Genomic DNA, 27,273 nt, shown 5'->3' with positions numbered 1-27,273 from the left:
GCTATTTACCACCACCCTCTGGGTGCAGCCTGTCAGCCAGTTCCCTACCCACCGCATGGACCACTTGTCTAGACCATAATGCATCAGTTTCTCTAGGAGGAGGCTGTGGGAAACCGTATTGAAAGCCTTGGAGAAATCCAGGAAGACAATGTCCACCTCTCGCCCCGCATCAACCGAGCAGGTTCCTTTGTCATAGAAGACGATCAGGTTTGTCAAGCACGATTTCCCCATGGTGAATCTGTGCTGGGTTTTCCCAGTCACGTGCTTCATTTGACTTGATAGCCCCCAGGAGGACTCGTTCCATAACTTTCCCAGGGACTGAAGTAAGACTGATGGGCCTATAATTTCCTGGGTCCTCCTTTAAGCCCTTCTTGTAGATGGGGGTGACATTAGCCTTCTAGTCTTCTGGGACGTCCCCTGATCTCCACGACTTCTCAAAGATTATGGAGAGCGGCTTCGCAACAACGTCAGCCAGCGCTCTTAACACCAGTGCCTATGATCTTTTCAGTCTTGGCTGTTAACTCTTCCATCACCCCATGCAGAAGGGGTGGGTGCCTGGCATGGGCAGAGTACGCCACAGACATCTGGGTTGCCTTTTTCTTGACCACCTGTATAGGAACAGTGGGCAGGGAAATGCTTTTCGGCTAATAACACTGGAAATAGTCATGCCTAGGTCTACTGGTACAGACGTTGGATGCAATGGCCAAGTGTCAGCCACATCATTCTGGCATGATTTTCCATATATGCCTTGGGATAACCATGGTTGTTACCTGATTGTAAAGCCTGACTTCTTCCCTCTCTCCCTTCCTGACATTGATAGGTAAAATTGAGTTGAAATGCTATTTAATAACTTCAAACCGTGGAGTGGACAGGGTACTGGAAGAGGAGGGTTGACACAGTGCTGGCACTTCCAAGACACCACGTGGCTTTGGGGATGGCCGCTTCCCTTCAGCCTGCCTCTTCTTTCTTAGCAAGGCACTTGGCTCGGGATCGTGTCTTCTAGAAAGGTATCTGTGTTTCAGGGCTGTGTGTTGAAAATGGGTCACCCAAAGCCCGCAGGGTGGGTTGCTGCTTTCTAAAGAGGACATGAAAAAGAGCTGCCTTCTGGTGCTATATAATACACTTGCTGTTCCTTAACACGCTTTACGATCGTGGTTAATGGCTCTGTGCAGTCCGGTACCACACTCCATCGCACCTTGCAAAGGCACTGGGTGATAATCTCCTCGAACTAAAGAGTTGATGCAGGAGAGATTGCAGATGGGCTCTCTGTCCCACCTGGGTAAGGACTCGGGTCACTGAAAATAAGTACTAGGGTAATTGCGTGCATTAGCATAGATTTTTAGATGTCACCATGCTTGTTAAGCAAAATTTCCTGCAAATTTCCATCGTGCTTATGAAATCCTAGCCAGATCTTGTTTAGCAAGACTATTAATAGTGAAATACTACCAAAGTTAAGGTATATTTTATCCATCACACCACTATTGCATTGACTTGATGATGTTCTTTCCATGCTTCCGTTAAAAACTGTTGTGCATGCTGAACAGTAAACTGCATTGCTGTGTGTTTGTAATGCATTAAGGGTTTTATTAATCTATTATGCGAAAACTTTCACACTGATGTAGCTGGATTTCCTCCGATCACGTCTATTGCGTCACTCCAGATGCTTCATCCAGAGAAAAAGCCATTTATCCCATTCTGTGGGATACAATAGGTAAACCAAAAGGCTAAATGCATTCCCAGAAATGTTTTGTGCATTTTCTTGAACGTACCTGTGTTAAATTGCCTATAGAGATTTTTCCCAGTGTGAGCGAGGGGGTAAGCAAGCGTTAACATCCGGGTTTAGCGCGGTCGAGGTTGGTCTTTCTTCCAATATATCGTGCTTTTCCAGAAAAGGTGGTGGATCCTGCCTTCAGAATTAGATTGTTTCCAAGAAAGGATTTGATTCTGCTGTAAGTTATTGAACGTAATAACATTTTATTGCTCTGCTTAAGCAGCTCAAAATTTCTTGCGGTGGCTTTGAAGGAAGGAAAAGCGAGAAGAAAAGGGTGTTACGAAAGATGTGGCTGAGGGCTGGCCGGGTGGAAACCACGGAGGAGGAGAAAGATGTGGCGTGTGTTAGACAAGGTGACACTGCCAGGGTGCTGCGGCTGTGAAAAAGGCAAATGCGATCTAGGAAACATTTTCATTAGGAAATTAATGAAGTACTAATACTGTTACACTGGACGCATTTGAAACTTTCCCTGTGATAATTATGACCGATTCTGATTACCCATCTTCAAAGAAGGTGCGAAGGAGAAGTTATTAACAGGAGCAGAAACCTCTTCTGTAGGAGCACAGTAAAAAAAAGGTTGACTGCCTTCTGTTAGCGAAACGAAAGCTGGCACGGAGGGGATGGATCCGTGCAAGCTGCAGTCTCCAGCCAGAAACTGGAGAGGACAACTCCAGGCCAAGAACTGGACAGAGACACCCCTCTCGGTACACAGGTTGCCATTACTGTGTGCAGTGCCCAAAATGTGCAAATTGGTCTCCAGGGTTGGGGTTATGTGTCACAATTTTTCAACAAAATTGAAATTAGGGTCCATCTAAACCTGCGCCCAGCCCGAACTCTTTTATTTTGAATATCGATTCAGTATGTGTTGCTGAGTAACTCTTGTTATGTGTAATGATCTTAAGTTCTGCTTAGCCTTTTAAGCTCTACAGGATAGGATTAAGGTGAGGGAAAGAAAACATCTTCCAAAGGTTATATTTCCATCGGATTGAACAGAGGTTGAATCTTGGTCTAATGTTAATGCTAAATAGCCTACGTGGACTTTCTAATATCATATCTGGTGGAGCTGAAAAAGGGTAAAGGAGTTTTATATTATATTTCTGCTGCTGTTTTAGTTTAATTGGAGAAGTTCTCTGTAAGGCAGCATTGATTAAATAGCTGCACCTGCGTTTATATTGTCAAACCTATTTCTGCTATTGAGAAGGTCTGCATACATCATAAAAAATCAAACCTTTCTCTATTTTTTTAATATCTCATTTCTTTAGGAGGTTTATTTGCAAAACTTCCTTTCTTCCCCCTGACCAAGTTCCTTTAAGCTTTCCTTCATCAGAGACTCCCTGTCACAGCTCACCCCTTTTTTTTTGCTTTTGAAATACGCATCGCTATCAAATTCTGAGAATACTTCACAGAGAAACGAAATGAAGATTAAAAGAGGACAAAAACTTGAGTATGGGGGTCATGAGATAGCCGTATTCAGTGACTGGGTCTAGTTGTAAAGATAGAAGAGTATGACATGGAAAGGATGGTCTTGTTATGAGATGGGACTTTGGAGACCTAGATTGGGGTTTTTAATTTGTTTGGCGTTTTTTCTATTGTAAGTTTCTTCTCCCAACTTTAATCCAGTAAATAATACTATTTCTCTTCGCCCCTAGTTGAAGAGCGTGGGCTACTTAGCATAGGGGGGTATGAACTTGGAGCATATCGGCTCTTCTGCTTGTACCCATTGGTAAGTGCATGGCAGCTGACCTTATTGCCATGGAGAAATAAGTTTGCGTGGCTCAAAATATGCATTGCCAATTATCAAGCAGTTGTTGATCCTGTGAATTAATACCTCGATTTGCCTTGCAGTAACTTTTCTGGATTTGAGCACCTTAAGATCAAATTTTTTAGACCAGTATTGTTTCCTGGTGATGGAAGTGTGTTAAGACCCAGCCTTATTGGGATTCTGTAGATGTAACACGCAACACAACTAAAACGGCAATTTCTAGAGTCTTTGGCTTTCAGATAAGTGTATCTATCTCTTGCTTCAGTCCTCTGGTGCGTTGTAACTCAGCATGTTTATAGTCATGTACAGTAGCCCTTAATGTCAGCAGCTTTTTACATTTCATTAAATTGCCTACAGATTCTCTGATTCTTTTAATCACAAAAGTAGATGCTGACATGATACACGTGGCAATCGAAACATGAAAAACAAGTTACAAAGTAAGTAGCAGCAGCTTTCTTGCTGCAGATGTCAATATCTTTGACAAGCAAGTGCTTGCGTTGTGACACACGGTAATAGAAAACATCCTGTCGTGGTAAAACATCACTAGCACCTTGAGAAAAGCCTGGTGCCTGTGATACCAAATTACATGCCGAGTTTCTAGGGTCCTTGTTCAATGAATTTTATGCCAATAAGAAGTCTGATATTTCAGTTTATCATCAAGAATGGAAAAAAAAAAAAAGAAAGAAAAAACCACCACTAAATCAGTGCACTTCAAAGCCTCCAGACACTATGGTAATACAAATAATAAATTAAGAAATAATAAAGTGCAGAATAGTGGCGTTCAGCTTTAGGCTGAGAATAGGATTGATAAGCAGAGTGTTTAACATTAAGAAAAAATCCTTTGGGGCTTCAACCTTCCCTGATTGTAGAGTGTCAGGAAAGAAATTAGCATTTTTTTTGTTGTTGTTGTTTACCTCAGAAATTTAGGAAGAGACAGAGAATGAACAAAAGATGCTCCAAGGAGCCCTTCTGGAAAAAGTCCAACCATTGCAAAGTTACACAGATGAATTGATTTAATTAGGCTGTATAATACCACTTCTGCTGCAGCTTTTGAAACAGACTCATAAAAGATATTAACTGATGCAGTCTGGGTAATGCGTATTTGTTTCAAAGATGCCCATGACTCTTCCCTACTTCCTAGGTCATAAAGAGTTCTGCGAAGCATATAGTTTCTTCGTATTCTTTTTCCCCTCAATTTTATATTTTTACTGATTAAAAATGCCTGTACTGTGGCTGGAAATACTTAGGGAGGGACAGAGGCAAAAATCCTCTTTCCTATGATGTAGTTTGCAGAAATAATTTAGGAGAAAATTACAACCCTGTAGCTCTGTACCAGGCATTAAAAAATTGAGGATGAAACTTGTGTGGAGAAAATGGGATTTTAATACCCAAGGATTTTTTCTCCTTTGTGGAGGAGCTGTGCCTGTGTTGATGGCCAAGATGTCCACCCAAATATAAGTGACTGTTTGGAGTGGAAGGCATCTTCCTTCAGATTCTTGGTGACCTACTAGTGATGGTCACCACTCACCACTCACTGAAGTTCATTCCACAGGCAGAAGAACTTTGTTTCAGAGTATGCTGATCAATTTTGACCATCACCTTGCTCTTCACAAATGCAGTGGTGGTTACACTGAAAACCCTGGTCTTGATGAGTGGAGAGCGAGCTGGGTAGTAGGGCAATTGTAGGCACTTGCAAACTTTGATCTAAAGGATACTGAAGTAATTGAAAAAGCTGTTCTTGACTCCAGGGATTTGTGGATATTTCATCAAGCAAAATTAGAGGTAGGTTTTGGAAGAGATTCTCTTACTTCTTGTGTGTTGTGCTTTAACGTGGCAGGCAGCCAAACCCCACGCAGCTGCTCACTCACTCCCCCCCACACCCCGGTGGGACGGGGAGAGAATCGGAAGGGTAAGAGTGAGAAAAACTCGTGCATTGGGATAGACAGTTTAATAGAACAGAAAAGGAAGGGGAAAAAAAAATAGAATGTACAAAATGAGTGATGCACAATGCAATTGCTCACCACCCGCACTGACCGATAACCAAGTGGCGATTGCTACTTCCTGGAACACGCCTACCATTCATATACTGAGCATGACGTCACATGGTATGGAATACCCCATTGGCCAGCTGGGCCAGCTGTCCCGGCCCTCCCAGCCTCTTCCAGCGCATGGAAGCTGAATGTCCTTGACTAGGAGGGCACGTAGCAACAACTGAAAACATCAGCGTGTTATCAACATGCTCCTCATACTAAATCCAAAACACAGCACTAGGAAGAAATTTAACCCTATCCCTGCCGAAACCTGGACACTTGTGGAATAAACCTCTTTCAGTTGATCATGATGGTGTGTCTTTGTGGGGGAACTGTTGAAGGATTTTGAATTGGTTGGAGAGACTTTTCAGTAACGCTCTAATAGTACCTTGAGAAGAGCACCATGTCAGCCACACTGTGTTGGAAGAGGGATTGTAGAATCCTTTTTCATGCAAACTTTTCAGGCTTACTTCAGACTGTCAGAGGGGAAATGTTGGGAAAATCGAAGTTGCTCCGAGCATGGTATTATAGGCTTTGTATCTGCAGGCCTGAAAGTATCAGTGATTGAAGTACAGGACATTCCACTTCAACATAAGGACACTTCTTTACTGTGAGGGTGTCAAACGCTGAAGCAGGTTGCCCAGAGAGGTGGTGGAGTCTCCATCCTTGAAGATATCCAGAACCCAGCTGGGCACAGTCTTGGGCAACCTGCTCTGCCTGTCCCTGCTTGGGCAGGGGTTGAACTGGACGATCCTCCAACCTCAACTCTTCTCTATGTCTTGATATCACTTTACATTTTCCAGGCTGTCAGAACAAGATAAAAGGTCAGTGATGACACGTTTGGCTTTTGTATTTGTTAATTTAGGGAAACAGGAGCTCTCCTTCGTAATCCTGAGAGCCAGCACTGTTAAAAGTGTTCAGGTACCTCTCTTCCAGGTCATAGAAAATAGGCACGGTGATGGAACGATGCAGGGAATTCAGCGGATGGTGCAATCATTTCTGACATGCTTTGGCTTTATGGGTGTCTATGCATTTCAGCGGGGCTGCGTAGAGCCTGGTTTTGCCACTGTTGTGTACCAGTAGTTCAAAATTGCTTTCTAATCACCGTGTAAAAACTTTGAAGTAGTAAAGACTACGTTGGCAAGACATAGTACAATTACTTTGTTATGCATCTTGTTATGTTGACATATTTGTTTAATTAAATTCTTTGCTAATTAGAGCTGTATGTACTTGCGTTAATTATTATTTGCTTAACACAATCAACAGTGTAATTCTTTTCAGAAAAGCCGCACACTTTCCAGTTAAATTAAATTACTGATTTTGTGTGCTTTCTGAAAGAATAGTTGCTCCATTTTTGTCAAATGATAGGTTGCATTCTTTAATGTGAATGAAATTCAATTTAGGCTAACTAAAACTTAACATAATATATTATATTTTTAATTGGTGATTAAGCAAAGAGAGGAAAAACTGGTTTGATTTGTACCTCGGCACAAAGATGTATAGTTTTTCTTACTGGATTACAAAATCGGATGGGTCTGCTATTTATCACCCACCAAGACCTTTTTCCATCTGACAAAGAAAAAGTACATTTGTCTTGTTTGTCGTGAGGCTTTGGAAGGAAACTACTTTCTCATGCTAGACAAATGTAACCCAGTGGAACTTCTGACCTTTTACCAAGCCCTTAATTACTTTTTAAAATGTGGAGTACTATAAACATACTGTACAGCCAGGGGCCTGTTTGGTTTTTAATACTATGCCCGTTAGCTTTAATTTTGATCTGTGAATTTATATTTAGTCCCTAAAATTGAAAGGAAAGTGATACCGTCAATATCTTTAATCATGTTCAATAAGGAAGCTAATAACCAAGTACCTAATTGTTTCTGCGACTCGATGACTAGATGCTACACAACATGGGTAGAGTTTGTGTACGTACATACACCCACACCTATATGTATCATCTCCATATATATCCGGCAAATTTACTGCTCTATCTTTATGGCATTGGCTTCTGTAGGTTGTTTTTCAGTTGAGCAGTGAGTTGCTGATCAATACTGCAAGATGTGTTTCGTATTGGGGGATCGCTGCACCACAGTACATTAATGTATTTAAGTTGAGAACCTTAAGAAAGCGGTAAGAAAGAAGCAACTCAATAGACTAATGCGGTGGGAGCAGATGGAAGAAATAATTCTTCTAAAGCGAAATATAAACATGGCCGGGATTATGTAGCAAGATAGAGAGGATTTGTTCTCATCCCGAGAAGGGTTAGGAATGTTTCTTCGCATTTTTCAAGACGAAATGTGCCATTGAATGAGAGCTTTATCAGTGAAGGAGCAGAATATTAATGCGTGTGGTGAGCCTACAAGGCTCTTCGTTGTCTTCCTAATCGCTGAAATGAAACTGGGCAGGTAATACAAACACTCCTGAGGTCTTCCCACAGATTACACGGGAGCCGTATCTGTTCTTCTTCAATATTCACTAATTGTAGTTAGCCATTTTTAACCATGCCACAAAATCAACAGAAAGAAGATGGTTTTTTAAAACGCGAGTGCAGAACTTGGCACACGGTTGTGTCCATCCAGTTGGAGCATTTTTAATCTTTCATTTGAATGCTGGCCCGTGACTGAGATACCTTGGGAACAGAGTAGTAAACCCAGTAAAAATTGCAAAATGTTTCTGTGCCTTGTGCTTAAATGGTTTGCTGAACAGCAATACATTTTTCCCAAACTTGTTAAAGTGCATCTTTTCTGTTAATATTCACCATCGTTAATCTACTGGGAAATAAGCATTTTAAACAAATGAGTGATTTACTGCTCCATACAGAGTGAAGGGCACAAGTCCACTGTTAGATATTGTAATTGAAAAATTACAGGGGCAAAAAATATGGAAACTGGAGAATCACAGGAATAAAAATAGAGAAGTGGAAGAATCAATAGTAACATTAATGAGAACTGCTGGAAATGCCTGTTAATGGCTCTGGGCATCGCTGTTCTGGGAATCGTTTCCAATTGTAAAGCAGCACCGTTGCCTTCCCACACAAGGAGCATCTCAAGAGATGTGAACCTGGTTCCCCAAGACCGACTTGATTCATTAGAGGATTCTGCTTTACAGCAGTACATTTTCTTGCACAGGTTGTGTGAAAAACATCAGATCGCCCACTCAGTCTCTTTGCGCATCTGTTGTCCACCTGGAAAAGCGGATGAGAATCTTTCACTATTTCAGCATGAAGGGAAAATTAAAGAAAGATGCTAAAGACTTCCTTGGTGGAGGCTTGCTGTTACCCTCACAAGGCAGTGACTGCAAACAAGTCCCAGAGCAGGTAGTAACCAGGTCAAAACTTCTCACAGCCATTGCAAGCCTGTACGCCAGTTGGCTGAATTGCTAAAATAGACATCCCACCTGCCCTTGGCACTTCACAAAGCTCTCAAGAGGGTTGAAATTTTCTTTCTTTTCCAAGTCAGGATAAAAACCACAGCTACTAGTGGCACTACACGTGAGTAAAATTGGGGTGAAGAACCAGATTTTATAGTTTTAAGTCCTCCTTCCGCTGAAGTCCATAGCAAAAACCCTTTGTCAGCTCTGGTGGGTCCAGGGCTTTTGTGTGGAGTCTTTGATTTGTGCTGAGGAGAGTTCAGCTCTGATGGCTTGTGCTTAGGAAAGGAGTGGAAATGTTTTACACATGGAGATTTTCGCTGATTTGGTAACGGCAAACAAAACAGAAAATAAAGTTAAATATATGGGTGAAAATAAATAAATATATGAGTCAAATATAAAGTGAAATAGATGAGTGAGGCAACACAAATCAGGCTTTGTGAAGTGGAAGCACAGAGATATATTTCCTTTCAGAGAACAGAAACTAAAAAGGCAGATAAAAACCCGTATTATCTGCTAGTTTCCAGAAATGTAAAAAATCCCAAGGAGACTGTAAATTCTTTACCTGTCTTGGGACTAAACCTCCTGGTTATATTTTCAAAGCCTAAAACCTTCTTCCAGGAATAGCGTTTTTGTAAATGTCTTTTTACTTTTCATGCTTTGTCTAAATATTCCTTTCCTTCCTTTCGTTGACATGGCATAAACAAACGGTTTATCACGGAAAGAACTCCGCTTTTAAAGAGAGGCTAATTAACATGAAGGCTTTAGGCACACTACCCTATGTAAAGCACTGCTAGCACCTTCATTTGCTGTATTCTCGGCCCTATTTTACATATAGACCTCTAAATTAATATCTTGCCTACCTGCATAGATGAGGTACTTGAACCCAGGTCGCTGACATCTTGGGTTGGTCCCATAAGGACGAGACCATCCTTTATGTGGCATCTTCAGCAAGCTGAAGGAAATGGGGGTACATTTAAATCACAGCTCTGGAAGCTGTAAAATATCTCTGGGCTTCTGCCTTGAGAACAGGGAGTTGGCAAGGCTCTTTTGCAAGGCCAGATGCAAAAGGATCGTGTCTGTCGTAATACTGTTTGGAGCAAGTGCTGAACTTGAGAGATTGCAGGTCGGTTGGATCTAGGAAATCAAGCTCTTCAGTATCGGCCCTCGGGGCACTATAGCCACTTTCTATGTCGAGCCTTAACTATAGCAAGGTACTGTATTTACAAACACCAAACAGAGATGTGGAGCAAGGGAACTTCACGCTTTAATGATTAATGGACTCTCTGATATCCCCTGAGTTGGTATTTTTCATAGATTGGATCTTCCTTTCTGCCTGGAGGCTGTGTCTGAATTTCATGCTGTTTCTGAAATCGGGCTGCAAACACCTGAAATGCACCGCTCTGCTAAGGCACATTACACCATCCTGTGGATCGGGGAAAGTATTGAACATTTCTGTAAAAAAAGCACGTTTGGATGGATTCCATGCATTTCTGTAAGGCAAAAGCTCAGTTTTTCCTCGAGGGAAAGGCGTGATGATAAAATAGCTAGTTTGTTGGGTTCGTTACCCTATTTTGTCCCAGGTAAGGCATGTTATAGCCACCTAAGCAGAGTTAGAGAAAATCTAGTTATTTGAGGCAGTGATCACATAGACCCTTTAGATTATGACAATAAGACTTTAATACTAGGAGCTATTTTCTGCACACTTTTTGTTGCATTATCTTAACGTCCTCTAAAGACACTGTTCTTGTTGGTTAATTTTTACCTGTGGGAAAGAGAAAGAAGGCTAAATTGAGAAATATTCGTGGATTATGGGGTTTGGAGCATCTCATTCCAAAATTGGACAGTGAAGGTCATTTCCTAGCCATTTAGGTATTGTTCCTGGGAATAATCAGCTCTTCGTTTTCTTCTGGTGGCTGTAATCTATAACTGGAAAAGGAAGGTCTACACTGTACAGCCTTCAGGGAAAATGAGTGGTTTCTCTAAAAAATTAAGAATACAATTCCAGAATATGTAATTTGGCTGGGATTCTGGGAGTAATATCCCATACACTCCAGAATTGTTTCTCCAAGCAGGTTGTGCTGTTAACACTAAGGTGTCCAACATCAAAATACACTTCCCAGCTGGATCAAGAAATGCCACTTGTAAATAGGTTTATCCAAGAAAAAGCTTCCAAATGAAGTCTGACTGCTCTTAAAGCATGACATTTCATTAGGTCACGTACTCCGGTGTTACATCAGTAGGGTAATTGCGTTCTTGGCGTTTTCTCCAAAATTGGGTAGGGATAGCAGGTTGCTCGCATGTCAATCCACAATAAACTGCTTGCATCAAGTTGCGCTAAAGGAGGGATTAAAATCCCCTTAGCTGGCCTGTGTCCCTTCCCTTTTACCCCACGAAATTCATGCCAGCCTCCATACTGACAGTTGTCTTACGTCGGGTGACTTTGCACAGCAACAGGGTAGATGTCACCAGGAATTGAATGAAGAGGTTTCCATCCAGCTCGTCCACTGTGCTGCCCCGGGCACGCAATGCTTGCAGAAACAGAGATGGATTAATTTATGCTTGCTCTAATTAAGAAAAAAAAAGAGAACTAAAGTCTGACTGTGCAGCGCGCTACAGAAAAAATAAGCTCCACAAGTAATTGTCATGGTTGTTTAGATATAATTGTTTCATTAGTCATCTAATACTTGTGCAGACAGATTCCACTTTCATGTCATATTTGTGTTCTAATCCTTCTCTTTAAGGCTGACTGCAGTAAGGAGGAAGAAAAGAAACAGTTTTAATCCATCATTTATTCCAAATACTGAGTACCAAAGAGGAAGGAGGGTTTAGGAATGGGGGGGTAGGGAATGTTTAATAAGACAACAAAATTCATTCACCAGCTTGTTTCAGGGAGATTTTTAATATTCTGGAGCTAAATTAGACAGCGGATCCAGCATAGGCCCCGGGCTTTGACATGTGTTTTATAATGACAGTTAATTAGATGCTGTCTGCAGCAATCAAGGCTGTCATTCCTAATACATGTCTAGTAACGTGAAGGACAGAAGAACTCCCTCCCCCCTCCTTGCCCTAATTGAAATCGGTTGCCAGAATTAACTATGAATATATGAGATGGTAGTTTGACAGTTAACGTAGCCCTTCCCCGCGTGCCATGAAGCAGGACTACAGCTCCTCCCGTGCCCTGCGTGGTTTGTATGTGTGTGGATACTGCAGCAAAGTGGCAGGGATATGATTTCCTGGTAGCACAGAGGAACATCTCCCAGTTCCTCCCATCTCCAGCCTTTCTCAAAGATTACTCGTCGGGGAGCCTTATAACGTTCAAGAGATGTCTAATCCTGCAGGTCTCCTCCAGTGGTGCTCCTCTCCTCCTCCACCATTGGGTAGTCATTATCTTAGAAGATGTGGGTCAAGCTCTTAGAAGGAGGTAATTCTGTTGTCACTTATGCAAGCTTTTATATAATTCCAAAAATCCTGATTCCCAGCAATTTCTGGTGCTCACTGTGATGCTTCAGGGAAATTGGCTTCAGAGTAGTTGTAATGTAGAACCAAGTTCTCTTCTTCCCACCTCTTTCTCTCTCTGTGTTCTTCTTTCCGCTCTTTCTCATGCACATGTCCTTCGATTCCTAGTATGTAAAGTGAGGGTGATAGCTTCCGTAGATCACAGGATTGTTTGAGGATAAATATCGTGGTATTTAGATACTGTTACTTTACACATGTAAAGAACAGAAACCAACTGACTGATCCTGGAAGCGTTCATGGAGGTAGCAAAGTGTTGTTCTTTTACTGATGGAGAACCAGGTGCAAATCAGTTGAGTTATAGCAAGACTTGAAGAGAAGTGTTTGCATCTGAGTTAGAGGTCTAGATTGATGGGATTGTACACAGACAGTTGGACCACTTGTGGTCTCAAAGCTGATATTCCCATGTAGCACAACATTTTGGACAAACCTCATTTGTTCTGGCCAGAGTGCAAAGACAATAGATATCAATGTTCAGGAGCTATGAGCCATCCGTATTGGCATTCAGGATCTTAGAAAGTATTTTAATAGAACATCAAGTGTCCATCCTCTTTGCCTGTCATGTATCTCTGGCCTTGCCAGTGGCGTAGGAGGCACCATGTGCCACCATGTGGTTTTGGAAGCCATGTTGCTGAGCCACTATTCAGCCCATCAGCTGGGCAGGCAAGACCAAGGCCCTGTGTACCAGAATAGCTTGAGCAAAAGCATCCTGGAGTCTGAAGGTCATCATCATCATCATGGTTTCTAGATTGGTCCCCTAATTATTGATGTATTGGCCCATTGCTCAGCTACCTACTGTATTTGGAAGTCCTGGCTTTAAAATGAATTCTGTTGTTGAAAAGCCATCATTTACGACGTTGCCTTGGGTTTAGGTTATGCACATTTTTTTCCTCCTTGTCTTACTTGAGTTGAGGGCTACAAGTTCTTTGTCTGGTTTGTATGCTAACATTGATAATAAAGGTTTAGTGGGACAAAAGTTATCTTCAGTTGATGTTTGGAAGGTACCAGCATAGCCTTCAGATAGTTCCTTCAGCGGAGGTCAGAGAGACTGTTCAGCCTCGGTTGCTTTGCACAACGTAAGTGGAGGAATCCTGGAGTGAGGGGTTTTGTTGGTTGGTTTGGGGTTTTTTTCCAACCATTACTGAACAAAACCCTTTCCAGTAAAGCCAGTTACACAATTCATTTTTTCCAGGTGAGAGCAGTCCTCTCTGCTGTCCTCTCTGACTTTCCCCTTGCCAAGGTCACGGCAAGCACTTAACTCTACCTCTTTTATGACCGTGATACCTAAACAGCTGCAAGGTATTTTCTCCTCCTGGTTGTTTTGCCAACCCTTCTTTCCCGTATTGACCACTTTCTGTTGTGATTCAGCAGTGACGTGGAAATCTCTCTCGATCTGTAAGATGCTGAACTGAAAAGTCTTTTGCTACGAATTTTAGGGCTTAGGGCAGGATAATTCACCTGGTTGGATTTCTGAACTTGAGACACTCTCTTGGAAACCACAACTGTTGGCAGGTGTTGTGCTACTCAAGAAAATTGAGAATTGTGGCTTCAAAGCAGTGATGTCGACAAAGCTTGTGTCTTTTTGCATCATCGGGGAAAAAAACCCAACCCTTTGCTGTAATTGCTTCATCTAATCCCTTATTAGTCTGTAATATGGTTCCTGTCATGTCAGACTTTTTTTAATTTAACTTAAATAAAATGCTAACAATATTTTGCTTCTAATTTATCCCCATCCTGGCTGCTTCAGAGACTTATAAGTAGATTGTTATGGCATTAATTATGATTTCATGGTCAGGCCCTGTTTCTCAACAGGAGTGATACAATTTTGCCCCCACTGTGTCTTCAAACAAGGAATCTACAAACAGCCCTATGATGTCTCCCACTGCTTTAGAAGATTTGATATAATGGAGGGATGATAAAGCAATCAAACAAATCCTATTTACGCATCCCTGAGAGTATAATTCATGCATCAGTGAGCACTGTCAATGGAAAATTACCTTTGGAGTTTAAATTTCCATTCCAAAGTTGCATTATAATTTTGTTTTTGTAGGCTACAAGCTTCTACTTTTTCAAGACCGTGAAATTTATGTCTAGTTGCCATTTTTACTGTACAAGCAAAAAGCTTAAAAACAAAATATTTAATGTCCCTGTCTATAAATTGATATTTTTTAATAGTTTACTCAATGTGGCTGACTTTTACATTTTGTCTCTGGTTTCTCCATAGCTCAAATTTACAATCCTGTATGTGTGTGGGTTTTTTCTTAAATCAAAATAACGAAAACAGCAGCTGGAAATTGATTTTCTGGGGACTGTTCAACATCCTCTCATCCTTGTGTACTCTTTCATCGTCAACTTGGGGCTTTATTTGAAAAAAAAAGTGTGAAATAATGCAAGAAATTTTAGCCCTATCTTTTGCTGTCAAGAACTGGTATGAAAATGAGTGCTGTGTGTGCCTAGTTTCATTTCCAAAATCAAAGGGATTTTCTACCCTAGTGACCTAGGGGTCTGCACAATGAGGATGTCGTTCTTGTCCATCCTCTAACTGTGGCTTCAGTTTGCCATCAATTGTATTGTCATTGTAGGAATTTGCTAATTATCTGGCTTTGAAGCGGCGGTTTCTTGTGCAGGCGTGCAACGTGCTCGAGGTACGTGTGTTCGGTCACAAGTGTAGACTCCAACAGCTCGAAGCTTGGGAGAAGGATGAGGGTTCGTGCATTTCCAAGGCACCAAGACTTCCAGTGGCGGTACCCTGCTAGTGAGGTGCCTGTTACTGGACAAGTGTGGTGTCACAAGGGGAGGTGCTGGGTCCTACGTGCTTCTGTCTTTGCTTTTTTTCTTATTTTGGGCAGTGCTTAGCATCTGTGCTGTGTGGGATCATTCTCTGGGTTCCATCAGTTCATTAGTTTTTCTAACAGTCATTAATTGAAGCAGGTAACTACTATCTATGTTTTACAAATAGGGAAACCCACTCAACAATTCGCTCAAGTCATGTAGTACCGCAGTGAAGGTCAGGAATAGGTTCAAGGATCTTAGTTTTTCCTTCTGCTTTGTTGAATGCATGATGGTTTGGTCTTCATAAAAGTCTTTATCTGCTGAAGAAACCCTGTTTGGGAAATAGATGTATTCTCTGTGTCTCTGTAGAAGTTCAGGAGGACTTTGCTCAAGGGTATATCTATAATAATGTTCTTAAGTTCTTGTCGAATCTGTCCGTGGAAACCACCTACTATCTAAGCATCTTTCATAATGGAAGGAAAACTAAGCTGTGTAGTTGGTTGATCTGCTTGATCATAATGAAGCAACTTAAACACTGTTACTGGGTTTTGTTCAAGATGGTCTTCTGTGTTTTTGTAATTGGAAAAAATGATGATCTGGTGGTTACAACTAGACCACTTCATACAAATACTAAATTTTGGTGGGGGGGAGGTTAGCATGAGGGGAGGGAATACTGCTGGCAATGGTACTGGGATTTTTATGCAACCTTTTTAAGACAAGGTCTTCCTTAGACTTCAAGCAGTAATAGGGTACGTATGTGCACTGAGGCACCTTAAATAGTTGTAGATCAGCTGCTTTCAGAAGTGGGCTAATACAGAACATCACACACAGGTGGACCCATCACTGGAGTCGGTAGCAAGAAGGTAATACTGTTAGAATGGCTTTCCAAGGAATAAACAGTTTTTCCCTTTATTGAAATAACATTTATTGGTATTTACCTAGGTTTTGTTATTTCCCTGTGTTTTATATCTTGATGAGAGGTTGACAATAGAAGACAACATAGTAATTAGTTAGAGAGGAGTATAGTTAAACTTAAGATGTAACCAGCTTTACATGGGTACTTTCAAATTTAGCTAGATCCATGAATTATAATTATAATAATAATTAATTATTAATAATAATAATAATAATAATAATAATAAAATTAAAAAACACAGTCCCAACTGGATTTAAATACACGTTTGTTGAGTTTCCCCTTAATTTCTGTTTCCAAGGCTTGTTTCTCCCTGTGCGAATTGAAGTGGTGATGGAAAACAAATCTCATAAAGTCCTGGTCCTGCTTGCTTGGGCTGTGGGGGAAGAGCGGTTTTGGTTAAAAGGAGCAGCCTAAGGGACCACAACAAACTAACAAAGTAGTTTTCTAATGATTGTTGTCTTCAGGCAGACTTGTCGTGGATTGATTTCCAGAGCCTGAGTGTGAAGGGGTGACCTTGGTGCTACTGCTCTTGCTGCACCATGCGTGGGAACCCTGGGGTGGGAGTGGAGTTTGGGTCTCCCAAAAGTAGGCATGTGCTGCAGTCCTTTTCTTCCCATCTTTATCAAAGAGCCTTTCAAATCAGATTTGAAATTTGGCCAAGTGCTGAGAAGACGTTTTCAGTTTTTCCGACGCGTGTCAGCTCTCATCAGCAAGGAAGAATTAATCGTATGACCAGTTTTTGTTCAGAGAATGCAATAATGGAAGGAAGCAGCTGGTTTTTTCTAAGCATGCCTTTTCTTGCATGACTTCAATCATCCTTTTTTCTCATTAACTTAATTTTTGGGTCCTCAGTACTTTAAGGTCATAGAAAAAGAAGGAGGTGAAAGAAGAGAGCAGCAAGAGGGATGAAGTATGAGGGACGTTATTATTTTTTAATTAACTTTTCTTGACTTCGTTCAGACACTACTCTGCTGTCAACACAAGGCTTTGTAAATCCAAAGAGTGACGAGGACTTTTTTGGATTGAGATCAAGTGTCAGTGCCTCTTTAATGTTGAATGCATCTTCTGTTGAGCTATAAATCCATTACCTTTCAATATACCATACTGTGATCATAAGGTAGGGATGAGTTAAATGGGTAAAGAAACACAGAAGGTTTTCTTTTCTATTGCTTTAATCCAAACCTCAAACCAAATCCAAATCTTTTTTTCTTGGGAAACCGAGAGGTCTGCCACAGCTCCAGGATTCACAGTTTAGCCTGATTTCCTTCGCTGGGTCTTAAACTTTTGCAGGTTTTTTTTTTTTATCAGAGCGTCCTTGAGCTATGCATGTCTTCAATTTTCAGCTAGTTTTGCTAAACGCTGTTAAGCACTTTCGGAGGGGGTAGGAGAAGTTGAGAATTTGCTTCTCACGGTACTGTTCTTCTATTGTTTTGTTATATTCTGTATTTTGTATTCTGTCTCCTCAGTCCCCTTCTCATAGGTCCAACATCGTGCCCTTTAATATCTCCGTTGGTTTAATACCCACTGTGCTGGAGGACTGCATTTTGTGCTCACTGCCGGATGGAGGCTGTCGATGATTAATAGGTTGTTTCTTTCTCCCATTCATATTATTGTACAGTGCTGGCTAGGGACAAATTCGGGGATACCTCTCACAGGTGATGGATCTGTTGGGAAAGACAAAGGCACTGAATACCTACGTGTCTTCACCAAGGCCTTTCTTCCTGCTCCTTTATTTATTTTTTCTCCGTAGTCACTGACCAGCAACTTAACGTTACATTGTCATTCTGTTATTTCTCCTTTTTCGTCACTTTGTGTCCGGTTTCTTTCCACTTTTGCTTCAATTTAATACTCTTACTGAAGACTGCATGTCTCCAGAATCATACGCTTGGCTTTTAAAGATAAGCTGATCAGTAGCTACTTAGGTAGAGCCTATCTCAAATAATGTGGTTTGCGATACAAAAAATATATATAAATCAGTGAATACATAGGATTGGCAGAATCTTGCATTTATTTAAAGTTTTTCATAGGCCTGTCTGCTGCTGCATGTATACTTCTGCTTTGCTATCTGTGCAATTATGATTATAGTGATAAGTGTATGTGCGTGTAAATATATATATAGAGAGAGAGAGGAACTAAGAGGAGACTAATCTTAAGCTATTATTTCATCAGGGGCTGAATGCTGCATGCTAATGTTAAAGAGGCAAAAACCAAGGAGAATTGAGCTATTTGGATTCCTCTTTCCAGTCCCCCCTTTCCCCTCGTCGGAGTTTCTGTCTGAGCAATATGGCTTAGCTTGTGACTCCATCTGGAGAGCTGACAGCACAGGCTGCTTATAATAAAGCTTTCAGCCTTCTTCCCTAAGTCTGTAATTAAATGACATCACGGAGTCTTAAATGCATCTGCTGTAAAAGTCAGAAGGCTAAAACATCCCATTAAAGGGAGGAGAGCGTTTCCGAGTGTTAGAGAAGCTCAAGGGTGGAACTGCTCCAGGAAAGCTGTTTTAAACCTGCTTGAGCATGGTTCATTGTAGGAGGAGTTGTAGGCTGGTAAGTGTGTTGCTGGTTCAGGTTGTTAAGACCCAAAATGTAGTTTTAAAAGAAGCCTGTTGTGCTCAGGGAGATGTAGCTGTGTGTATATATGTGTATGTACGTGTGTGTGTGTCTGTAATCTCTGCATGCTTATTTTAAGTGGTATGTATGGGGCTTTTAAGTATTCTGTATATATTGTTTGGGCGGTGGTCCAAAGAGAGTACTTGTTTAGCATGAGTGCTAAAGGGGGAAACTGCAGAGGAATAAAAGTTGAAATTAATAGATGTATTTTCTTTACAAAGCCTGAGAAGGAGAAATAAGCACTATGAAGTGGTGATAAGTAATTAGATATTTTCTCTCTTTCTCTCTCTTCTCTTGAGTCATTTTTGTTGACATCAGAAGCATAACTAAGGAAATGTATTTCAAAAGTAGATTGCTTTCAATCTGACAATGCCTCCTAGACAGATAAATGAAAAAATTATATGCAAAAAAAACCAAAATTTACAACATGGACTGTCAAATTCAGTCATCCCATTGGAAGAATGCCCTATCAAAATATCCCAATTTCCATGTAAAAGTACTTTTTTGTTTTAACTTCTGGTGCTTCAAAAGTACCTGAGACACCCGAGAATAAAGTTTTTATTCTTTCTTTCTCTCCCTCTCTCTCTCAAACTTTTTAACCATTGGGAATATTGATTTTACAGTTGTAATTTCTAAGTTCTTCCAAGTGGAAGATTTTCTAGCCATTTTGGACCTGTTGGGCAAATAGAGATGAAAGTCTTATTTTCAAAGATCAAGCAGGTTTATGGACTTGTAAGACAAAGGAGAGATCTACTGAGTAGGAGGGGGCTGCTTTATCATGCAGGGGGGTTTCTGGCTGTAACTGCCCTTCAAGTTTGAAGCACCCAAGGCTTTACCTTAGCCTGAGCCGGCATTTTTTTCCCCATTTTCTTTGGTGTCCATTTTATCTGGGGTCCTAGACACACACCACTAAAGTAAATAGATGATAAGGACATCAAAAATATGTTCAATACCCATGTACACAGCTGTACTATTCTGAAGTATTTAATATATACTCTTTCTCTCCTGTACTCCTTCCCCAAGCTGCTTTTCTCTCTAAACTGTTCTTCTCCTGCCTGATCCATCAGAGACTGCCACGGTCCAAGATGTCATGAGCTCGCCCTTCCCCTCCACGTGCAGGTCGCGATGATGGGATGCACCACGCCGTCCAGCTGCAGGAAGAGCGACTGTAGGCAGGACGACTGCAGTTTATGTGCAGATAAGCAATGGTGACCTGCAGTTGTGGGAAAGGAGACTGCAAATCAGGAGATATCTTAATCTACTTCGTACAGTGTTAAGTAAAGATTGAAGTTAAGCTTTAGTATGTACTGCATTTATTTTATGCCCCAAAATAGATGCTCTGTGTGGATTCATTGGGGAAATTATCACTTATAATTCTAATTTAAAAAAAGAAAAAAAAAAAAAAAAACCTTGAATACAAAAGAAGAAACCCCGGGAGCTGCAAAGATACGAACAGATAAGGTTGTCCCTATTTTCAGCAAAAATGAGTAATCAGCCTATTAAGCGTGGGTGTGGGCTCTCTTGTATTCTGGCTGTCTGGGCATCGTGCACACTTGTGGCGAAGACACAGTCATTTAAAAATATATGGTCTGAGAAAACTTTGGGGAAATTCAGAAGGCTGACTGCCATTCAAAACTTAGGTTCTTTGAGTCAGGCAGTACCAACCCAGAAAGGACGGTATGTGTGTTGAAGCACAGGCTTCCAGTAGAAAAAAATCTTGGAAATAATTTGATATTTTTCCAATAAATTGGAAATAATTATGAGAAAGAATAAATAGGATGTAATTCCAAAGCAGCAAATGAAAGGTACAAAACAGCGGTTGTGCACACTGAGAGTTGGTCTGCGTGTGGGTGGGCAATACCATGTCCTTTAAAAAAGAGAAAGTCAAAGTCCTGCTGGGATGTGCTTGCGTTGGCTGGGATGTGCTTGGACCTCCAAGACACAAGGCAGTTCTTCGCCTTCTTCAGCAATAGGAGCCAGGTGATGTCTTCTGCTCACGGGCCTTGTGGTAGGGATTTGCATTAGCACCACCAACTCATCATCCAGGAATTTGGGAGGGAGAGGGATAGTTTGTGTCGTCTTCGTTGTTTTTGAGTCTGTATGCCCATGGAAGTCAGCTTGAAACTGTGACTGAGATGAACCCTACAGGCTCATAAATAGGAAAGCAAATGAAAAAGAAAGAAGCCTATTTTTCAATTCTTACAATTTTTAGATTGATTTCGTTTGAGTCTGACTCATTCTTTCATGTTTATGAGAGGCCGTATTGTATGTTTGTAGAGTTGTCAAGTCCAGCTATGGTGCTGCGTACATAAACCTAAGAGCAACATTTATTTTAGGATAAATATTAAAGAAACAAATCATGATACCGCAGAGTTTTTTTTTTTTTTTAACTTTATTTCTTTTCTTATCTATGCCTGATCTAAAACAACATCTCTTCTTTTTAATGGCTGGAGGGAATAAATGGGATTATTCTTGGTGTGGCTTCTGCTCCAGTCATCAGTTTTGAATGTCCAAGGAGGAGCCTGTAGATGTGGCAGACTGCAGAAGTGTGTTCTCCCACTTTTTTTCGTTTGTTTTGCCTATGAAAATAGTAGGGTTGCTGACAGTAGATCATGTTATAGGTGCTGCAGCCATTGTAGCTATTGTCTGCTAGTGGACTTGAGTTTGGGCCAACACCTACCTGTCTTTTCTGGTCTGTGCTACTTCACACAGACCAAACATCATACAATTTTTCAGCTTGGGAGACATTCTGTTTTTTAAAAGGTAAAAAACTAATATAGTACATGGACACATCCCCCTCCCCAGAACTGATGTGGCTCCCCTAAGCTGAAATGAAATGGTGAGAAAGAGCATCCCAAGGATGGTCCCTTCAACACACCTTGGCCTGGATTAACTCATGTTAGTGGGATCAAAAAAGCCATTTTTGAGCTTTTCTCTGCGTAAAATTCTGTGTGTTCATAAGGAACAGAGTCCTGAAAAATGGAAAGCCTCTCTGCAATCAGCATTTTACATCAGTGCTGTTCTAGGTCCAAGATGACTCCGAAGCAAGCTGTGGGTAACTAAGCTGAGCTTTGAAGCTATGGCTTTAGCAAGGGGGTGGGAGGACAGGAGGACCTTGGCCACTGTATTGTGCTAAATCAAGCAACAGCAGCCGTGCGTGCTTGGTTATTACTGCAGGGGTGGAAAGCAAGACTTCCAGGCAGAAGAAATAGGTTTTCCAGTACAGACATAAGGAATCCGCCCCTCACAACAAGAAGGACATTGAGATGCTGGAGCATGTCCAAAGAAGAGCAACGAAGCTGGTGAAGGGTCTGGAGCACAAGTCTTATGAGGAGCGGCTGAGGGAACTGAGGTTGTTTAGTCTGGAGAAGAGGAGGCTGAGGGGAGACCTCATCGCGCTCTACAACTACCTGACAGGAGGTTGTAGCGAGGTGGGGGTCGGTCCGTTCTTGCACGTAACAAGCCATAGGATGAGAGGAAATGGCTTCAAGTTGCACCAAGGGAGGTTTAGATTGGATATTAGGAAAAATGTCTTCACCGAAAGGGTTGTCAAGCCTTGGAACAGGCTGCCCAGGGAGGTGGTGGAGTCACCATCCCTGGAGGTATTTAAGAGACGTGTAGATGTGGTACTTAGGGACATGGTTTAGTGGTGGACTTGGCAGTGCCAGGTTAACAGTTGGACCCCGTGATCTTAAGGCTCTTTTCCAACCTAAACGATTCTATGATTCTATAATCAAGGCAGCTTTGGAGAAACACGAAGGAAAGGCTTCGGTTAAGGCATCTCTGAGACTACAACTGCCCCCAGTTGAGAGTTTTAGCAGGGAGGTCCATGGACTAAATATTCCTGAAGACTGAAATACATGTTCACCCAAAAGGTCTCCTCCTCAGGTCACGGGCGATGTGTGCTGGCACAGGAATGTAGGGAAAGTTTCTCATCTGTCCAGCTGTACTGGGATAAAGAGGAGCCTAATTATTGATGCCGATAATCTGGCTCTTTGGGTACAAGAATAAATTCCTAGATATTTTTGCAGTACGGTAAGACTTACGGCTGCAGAGGATGAAGTACAAATGCCATCTTTTCGAATACAGCTTAGCCTGTCAGGATTTCACCATCAGAGTGCTTTAACATAAATATTTTCAAATGCAAATGATGATTTGGGACATGTTAGTTGATGGTGTTTTGCCCAGAAGGTTTCATTCTCAAAAAGCAAATTTTAGGTACTTTCTGAAGGTAGGGCTCCTGTAAGTCATCTTGTACATGGCACCTAAAATCAGTATATTCTGAAAATCTATTTCTTTATAAGAATAAATTTGGCATAATAATAAAATTGAAATAATAATAAATTATTCACACCATTCACACTATTTTTTAGAGGAAGAAGATGAAATGCAGAGGACTAGAATGATTCAGACAGGCTGGCTGAGTTAGGACAAGTATTAGGTTCCCGATTCCTGGTGCAGTTTTTACAATGCAGGAAAATAAAATTCGTGGAAAAAATCCAGAATAAAACTGCTGCAACATCTATCCAATCCATGAAGTTGCAGAATCTGTATTGCTGCATTTTTTGTAGTTGTACTCACATTTTTACCTATTTTTGGTAATTGAAAAAATGGGAGAGTTGCAAGAAGAGAATGTGAAGAACCTGAGCAAAATTTACAATGCAGGCAGCCACAAAGGTAGGATTTTATATCAGAAAAACGTAGTCATATTTCGTAAAATTTCTGCTGAATGATACCTTCATGCTTTTCAGTATTTTCTTCCACCTATTTCATCTTCCCAAGCTCGTAGGACTTGCTCCGAGATTTGTCGTGCCTTGGAGGAATATGAACACAAACATGAGGCTTTATTTACAGGGTGACTTTCGAATTCAGACTGGGAGAACGCCTGCCCCTATCGCTGTAAGAAGCATCCTCGTAGCCCAATAAATATGTGGGTTTTGCCATCTCCAACAGAAGGCCACAAGCTTTGCGTTGACCCTGTGTTAGTGTTACTGTAACTGGACTAATAAGAACTCTTTGCTGTATTTTGATAGATACTTAAGAGTTAATTAAGCTAACAGCTTCCTGGCTCTGTGCATGTGGTGTGTCTCTTTTGCAAATAATAAGATTTTGAGTGTAACACCACAGCCCATCACAGTGCACTTTCTAGCTGGGAAGATGAGATACCAGAAAGCTGCCATCCCATTTCAACTGGAGTGGTGCTGGCTGGCAGGGCAGGGTGGGATCACCATGGATGAAAGCCTGTTTTATCAGCCCATCTGTTAAATATCCTTAATTAGTGTAATTCCCATACGGTCATAAACAGGAGTTTCCCCATCCTTGCTGAAATTTTATGCACGTTTCAGAGGAGAGTTCCTCTTTCAACTCACAACGTCGCAGGGTATCTCATAGATGCAGGGAAGCTCAATTCACGTCACCTTATCCCATCGAAAATGATTTAACCTGTGCGTTTGCAAGCATTGATTTACGGTAGTGGGAGGACGAAGGCATCCGCAGAGTCACCGTTAGCACTGCCGGGCAGTTTGTGTCCCACGTTGTGGGATGGAAAGGCTCTACAACCTCAGTAACATCTTACCGGCCTCTTCCAGCCCTGGTTTGTGAGCTTGGCAAGGAGTGTGTCTGGTCAAGATGCTGCATTCAGTTCTCCTGTTTTGCGTCTGTGTCTAAAGATGATTTTGTCTCACTCTGAAATGTGCGTCCTTTGATCTGACAGTCTGTAATCAAGAGTCGTACTGTGCCTTAGACTGTTCTTACAGCCCCATTTTATACCGAGTGCTTTGCTCATCTGTGCAAAGTAATTATAGGATAATAAAACTGACACACATATGAACATAAAATGACATGTACCAGGGTCAGAAAATAGTTTTCCCAATGGCAATACAGCCCTTATACGTTTGTGCTGTGTTTTACAGCAACTTCACTCACTTTATTAGGCTAATGGATTATGTGTGTTTTATAAGGATCACTCTGTGGACAGGAACCAACCGTCTGGGCAGAAGACATCATCTGTCAGTAATTCCTCGTTTCAATTTTTAAGATCAGGAGTTGAAAAAAATGTCATACACAAATGGAACGGGGGATTAGTTTAACTAGTTAAATCGGTTTAATTTGGACGAATGTAACTCCTGGTGTCACAAATCATTGAGGACATCGGAGCAAACACCCTCACTCTTTTGAGAAGAGGAAGGAGATCCCTGATGGAGGTACAGCATCCAGTTTGCTGCCTCCGGTAGCTCAGCATTGTTGCTCAGGTCCGTTATGATGCGTTAGCTTGGACCAGACCCTGGATGCCAAATGAGGTGGATGATCGGAGGCAGTTCAGATACCCGCTTTTTATCTGTATTTACTCTGGAAGCCGTTTCTGTTTTCCTCAAACACATTCTGCAAGCATCTCTCTTTGTAAAATGAGCCCACTGAGCCTCATCTCAACCCTTCAGAGAAATAGTGGTGGCTACTGAAATGGTGGTGTAATTTCCCTGCCGTAAGTATCTTCAAGGGCATATGGTAAACTTTCCGTCGTTTCTTTTTCTGCACCTCTGGCTCTGTAGACGAGGTGTGCACTCATTAATGACTAGAGCCTGGGGCACAGCTGGTTCTTCGATCATTTTTTCTTGCCTTCCTAAATAGCAATATTAGTGTGCCCCAATTGAGTTAAGTTTTTCTGCCAACTTACTAATGAATGTGATTAGGTTGAAACTGCGTGTAGCTTAATGTCACCTGGCTTGATTTGAAATCTAGATCTCAAAAGTGCGGTATCTTTACGCTGGCAGCTATTTATATACAGGATCATCGCGTTCCTGTGCAAATAGCTGTAACTCAGACCAACACAGTCACGTTGGGTGCCAGTTCCGTGGCATGAAAGCTGCCAAGCTTTCCTCTGTGGTGTTGCATGCCCGAGGTCAGTGAGAAAGTAAAGTAATGGTGCTCAGATGCGCTCTAATATTGGTGTGCTTGCTTACCTGGGTGTCTTGGAGTGAATTGTATTGCGCATACTCTTGTCTCACAATAACAGTGTGATTGAGCATGGTTAAAACCCAGCTCAACTCAATAACATCTCAGGTCAGCTCCGCTCTCCATGAAAATCAGGAGGGATCCCGTTCTGTTTCCTGTAGGTTACTTGCACACATGGCAAAAAAATATCCTTGATTTGCATTATTTGATCCCTTAATTGCCAAATGTCAGGAGCTGAATTAGCGATAGTAACTGAAATCTCCTCAGAGGTCCCTCTGGGTCAGATGGAGGAGTATCGGAGGTGCTAGCGCATCTTTTTATTGGAGGTCAATATATTAATTCTCTCCCTGGGGTTCTCAAACCAACATCTTCCCCACTTCTCAATTCCCTTTGCAGAGCAACAGGTATTTATTACGACAGGCTGATAAGGAACAAGAATCTTCAAAGGAGGATTTGTATTTATTTACTCGTTGCTCTTAATTTTGACGTGGCCCTAGGCTTATCGTGTTTGTCCTCAGAAGAGGGAAAGAATAGGCAGAGATGGGCTTACCGCAGAATGTAGTTACTCCCTAATCAGTAAAGAACAGAATAATTTAGAAAAGATAATGATGTACTTAATGACTATGTTTTTTTCCTCAAACCAAGACCATAAAATTGTTATCCTCATTAAAGAGCTCTAAAGTTGCCTGCTTAAAGTGGCTCAGCACGTTAATGCTTCCCTCCTTGCAGTCACCCCCGTGTTCGCTACAACTCTGCGTTCGTGGGTCCGGGCACCCTCGGGCATTGCTGTTCGTACGGGGTGGCAGGGAGTCTCCAGATCCTGCCAAACTGAGTCATCCTCGCTGGTGAGGAGGGCAAAAGAGGAACCCAGGTCATTGCAGCATGGGTCTGGCCGGTTCCCTCATTAATAGATCTGGGTGGTCTGCGTGTTTCTTGGGTCTGCCCGTGACTTGGCTATGGAGACGCTGTGACCTTAGGAGGGCTTTTATGTTCTGGTTTTTAGGCCTGGTGTGCACATACATCCTGTTCCTGGGTGTGCAGATCCGGTTGCTGGGTGTTCGGCCACTCTTTGCCTCAGTTTCCTTACTTATAAATACTCCTCTTTTACTAACATTAATATTCTACGGTGTGCGAGTGGACTTTCACCACTGATGAATTTGGGTCTTACTGAAACACAGAGCAACTTCCTTGACTCGCTAAATATTGTCCCATCCAGATTCTCAAGTCAGGCAATAAGGTATGTGGAAATGATCTAGGATCTGTGTTCTCCTCCTCCATCGGATGTGTTTCGGGGCCTTATCTTTGACAGCATTGGGAACAGGATTAAGAAGTGGAAAGGAGGGTTAGGGGATGAACTAGACGTTGACTGGGAGAGAGGGACTTAATGCTCTGCCACAGATTTCTGGGGTAACGGTGTCTTATCTCCTACTGTAAAATGGAAGGGGTCTAGGCATGCGAAGAGAGCAGGGCTGTCCATGGAACTGCGTTTCCCAAATACTTGCAAGGACACAGGGCTGTGGGATGTTACCATCCTATAACTGGTGGTTGAACTGGGCCTCCTGGCCGTTTCTCCACGT

General features: G+C 41.8%; 1 protein-coding gene across 7 annotated transcripts in view; it reads left to right on the top strand.

The window, feature by feature from the left end:
• The window catches only part of EXOC4 (exocyst complex component 4), a 404,931-nt gene that overhangs the window by 254,420 nt on the left and 123,238 nt on the right, over positions 1-27,273 (top strand). The window contains exon 12 of one of the 7 annotated variants that reach the window (XM_075142419.1): positions 19,813-21,103. The exons of 4 other annotated variants lie outside the window; for them this stretch is intronic. In XM_075142419.1, coding sequence (XP_074998520.1) covers positions 19,813-19,957 — 145 coding nt within the window. In that variant the 3' untranslated portion in view covers positions 19,958-21,103. Of the gene's footprint in view, positions 1-19,768; positions 21,104-27,273 lie in introns of those variants that run through there. 2 more of the 7 variants (XM_075142459.1, XM_075142452.1) reach the window with 2 other exon arrangements.

The sequence above is a fragment of the Calonectris borealis genome, chromosome 1 (assembly GCF_964195595.1).
Source record: "Calonectris borealis chromosome 1, bCalBor7.hap1.2, whole genome shotgun sequence".
Lineage (NCBI taxonomy): Eukaryota > Metazoa > Chordata > Aves > Procellariiformes > Procellariidae > Calonectris > Calonectris borealis.
The sequence above is the reverse complement of the archived record's forward strand: the minus strand, read 5'-3'. Positions and strand labels throughout refer to the sequence as shown.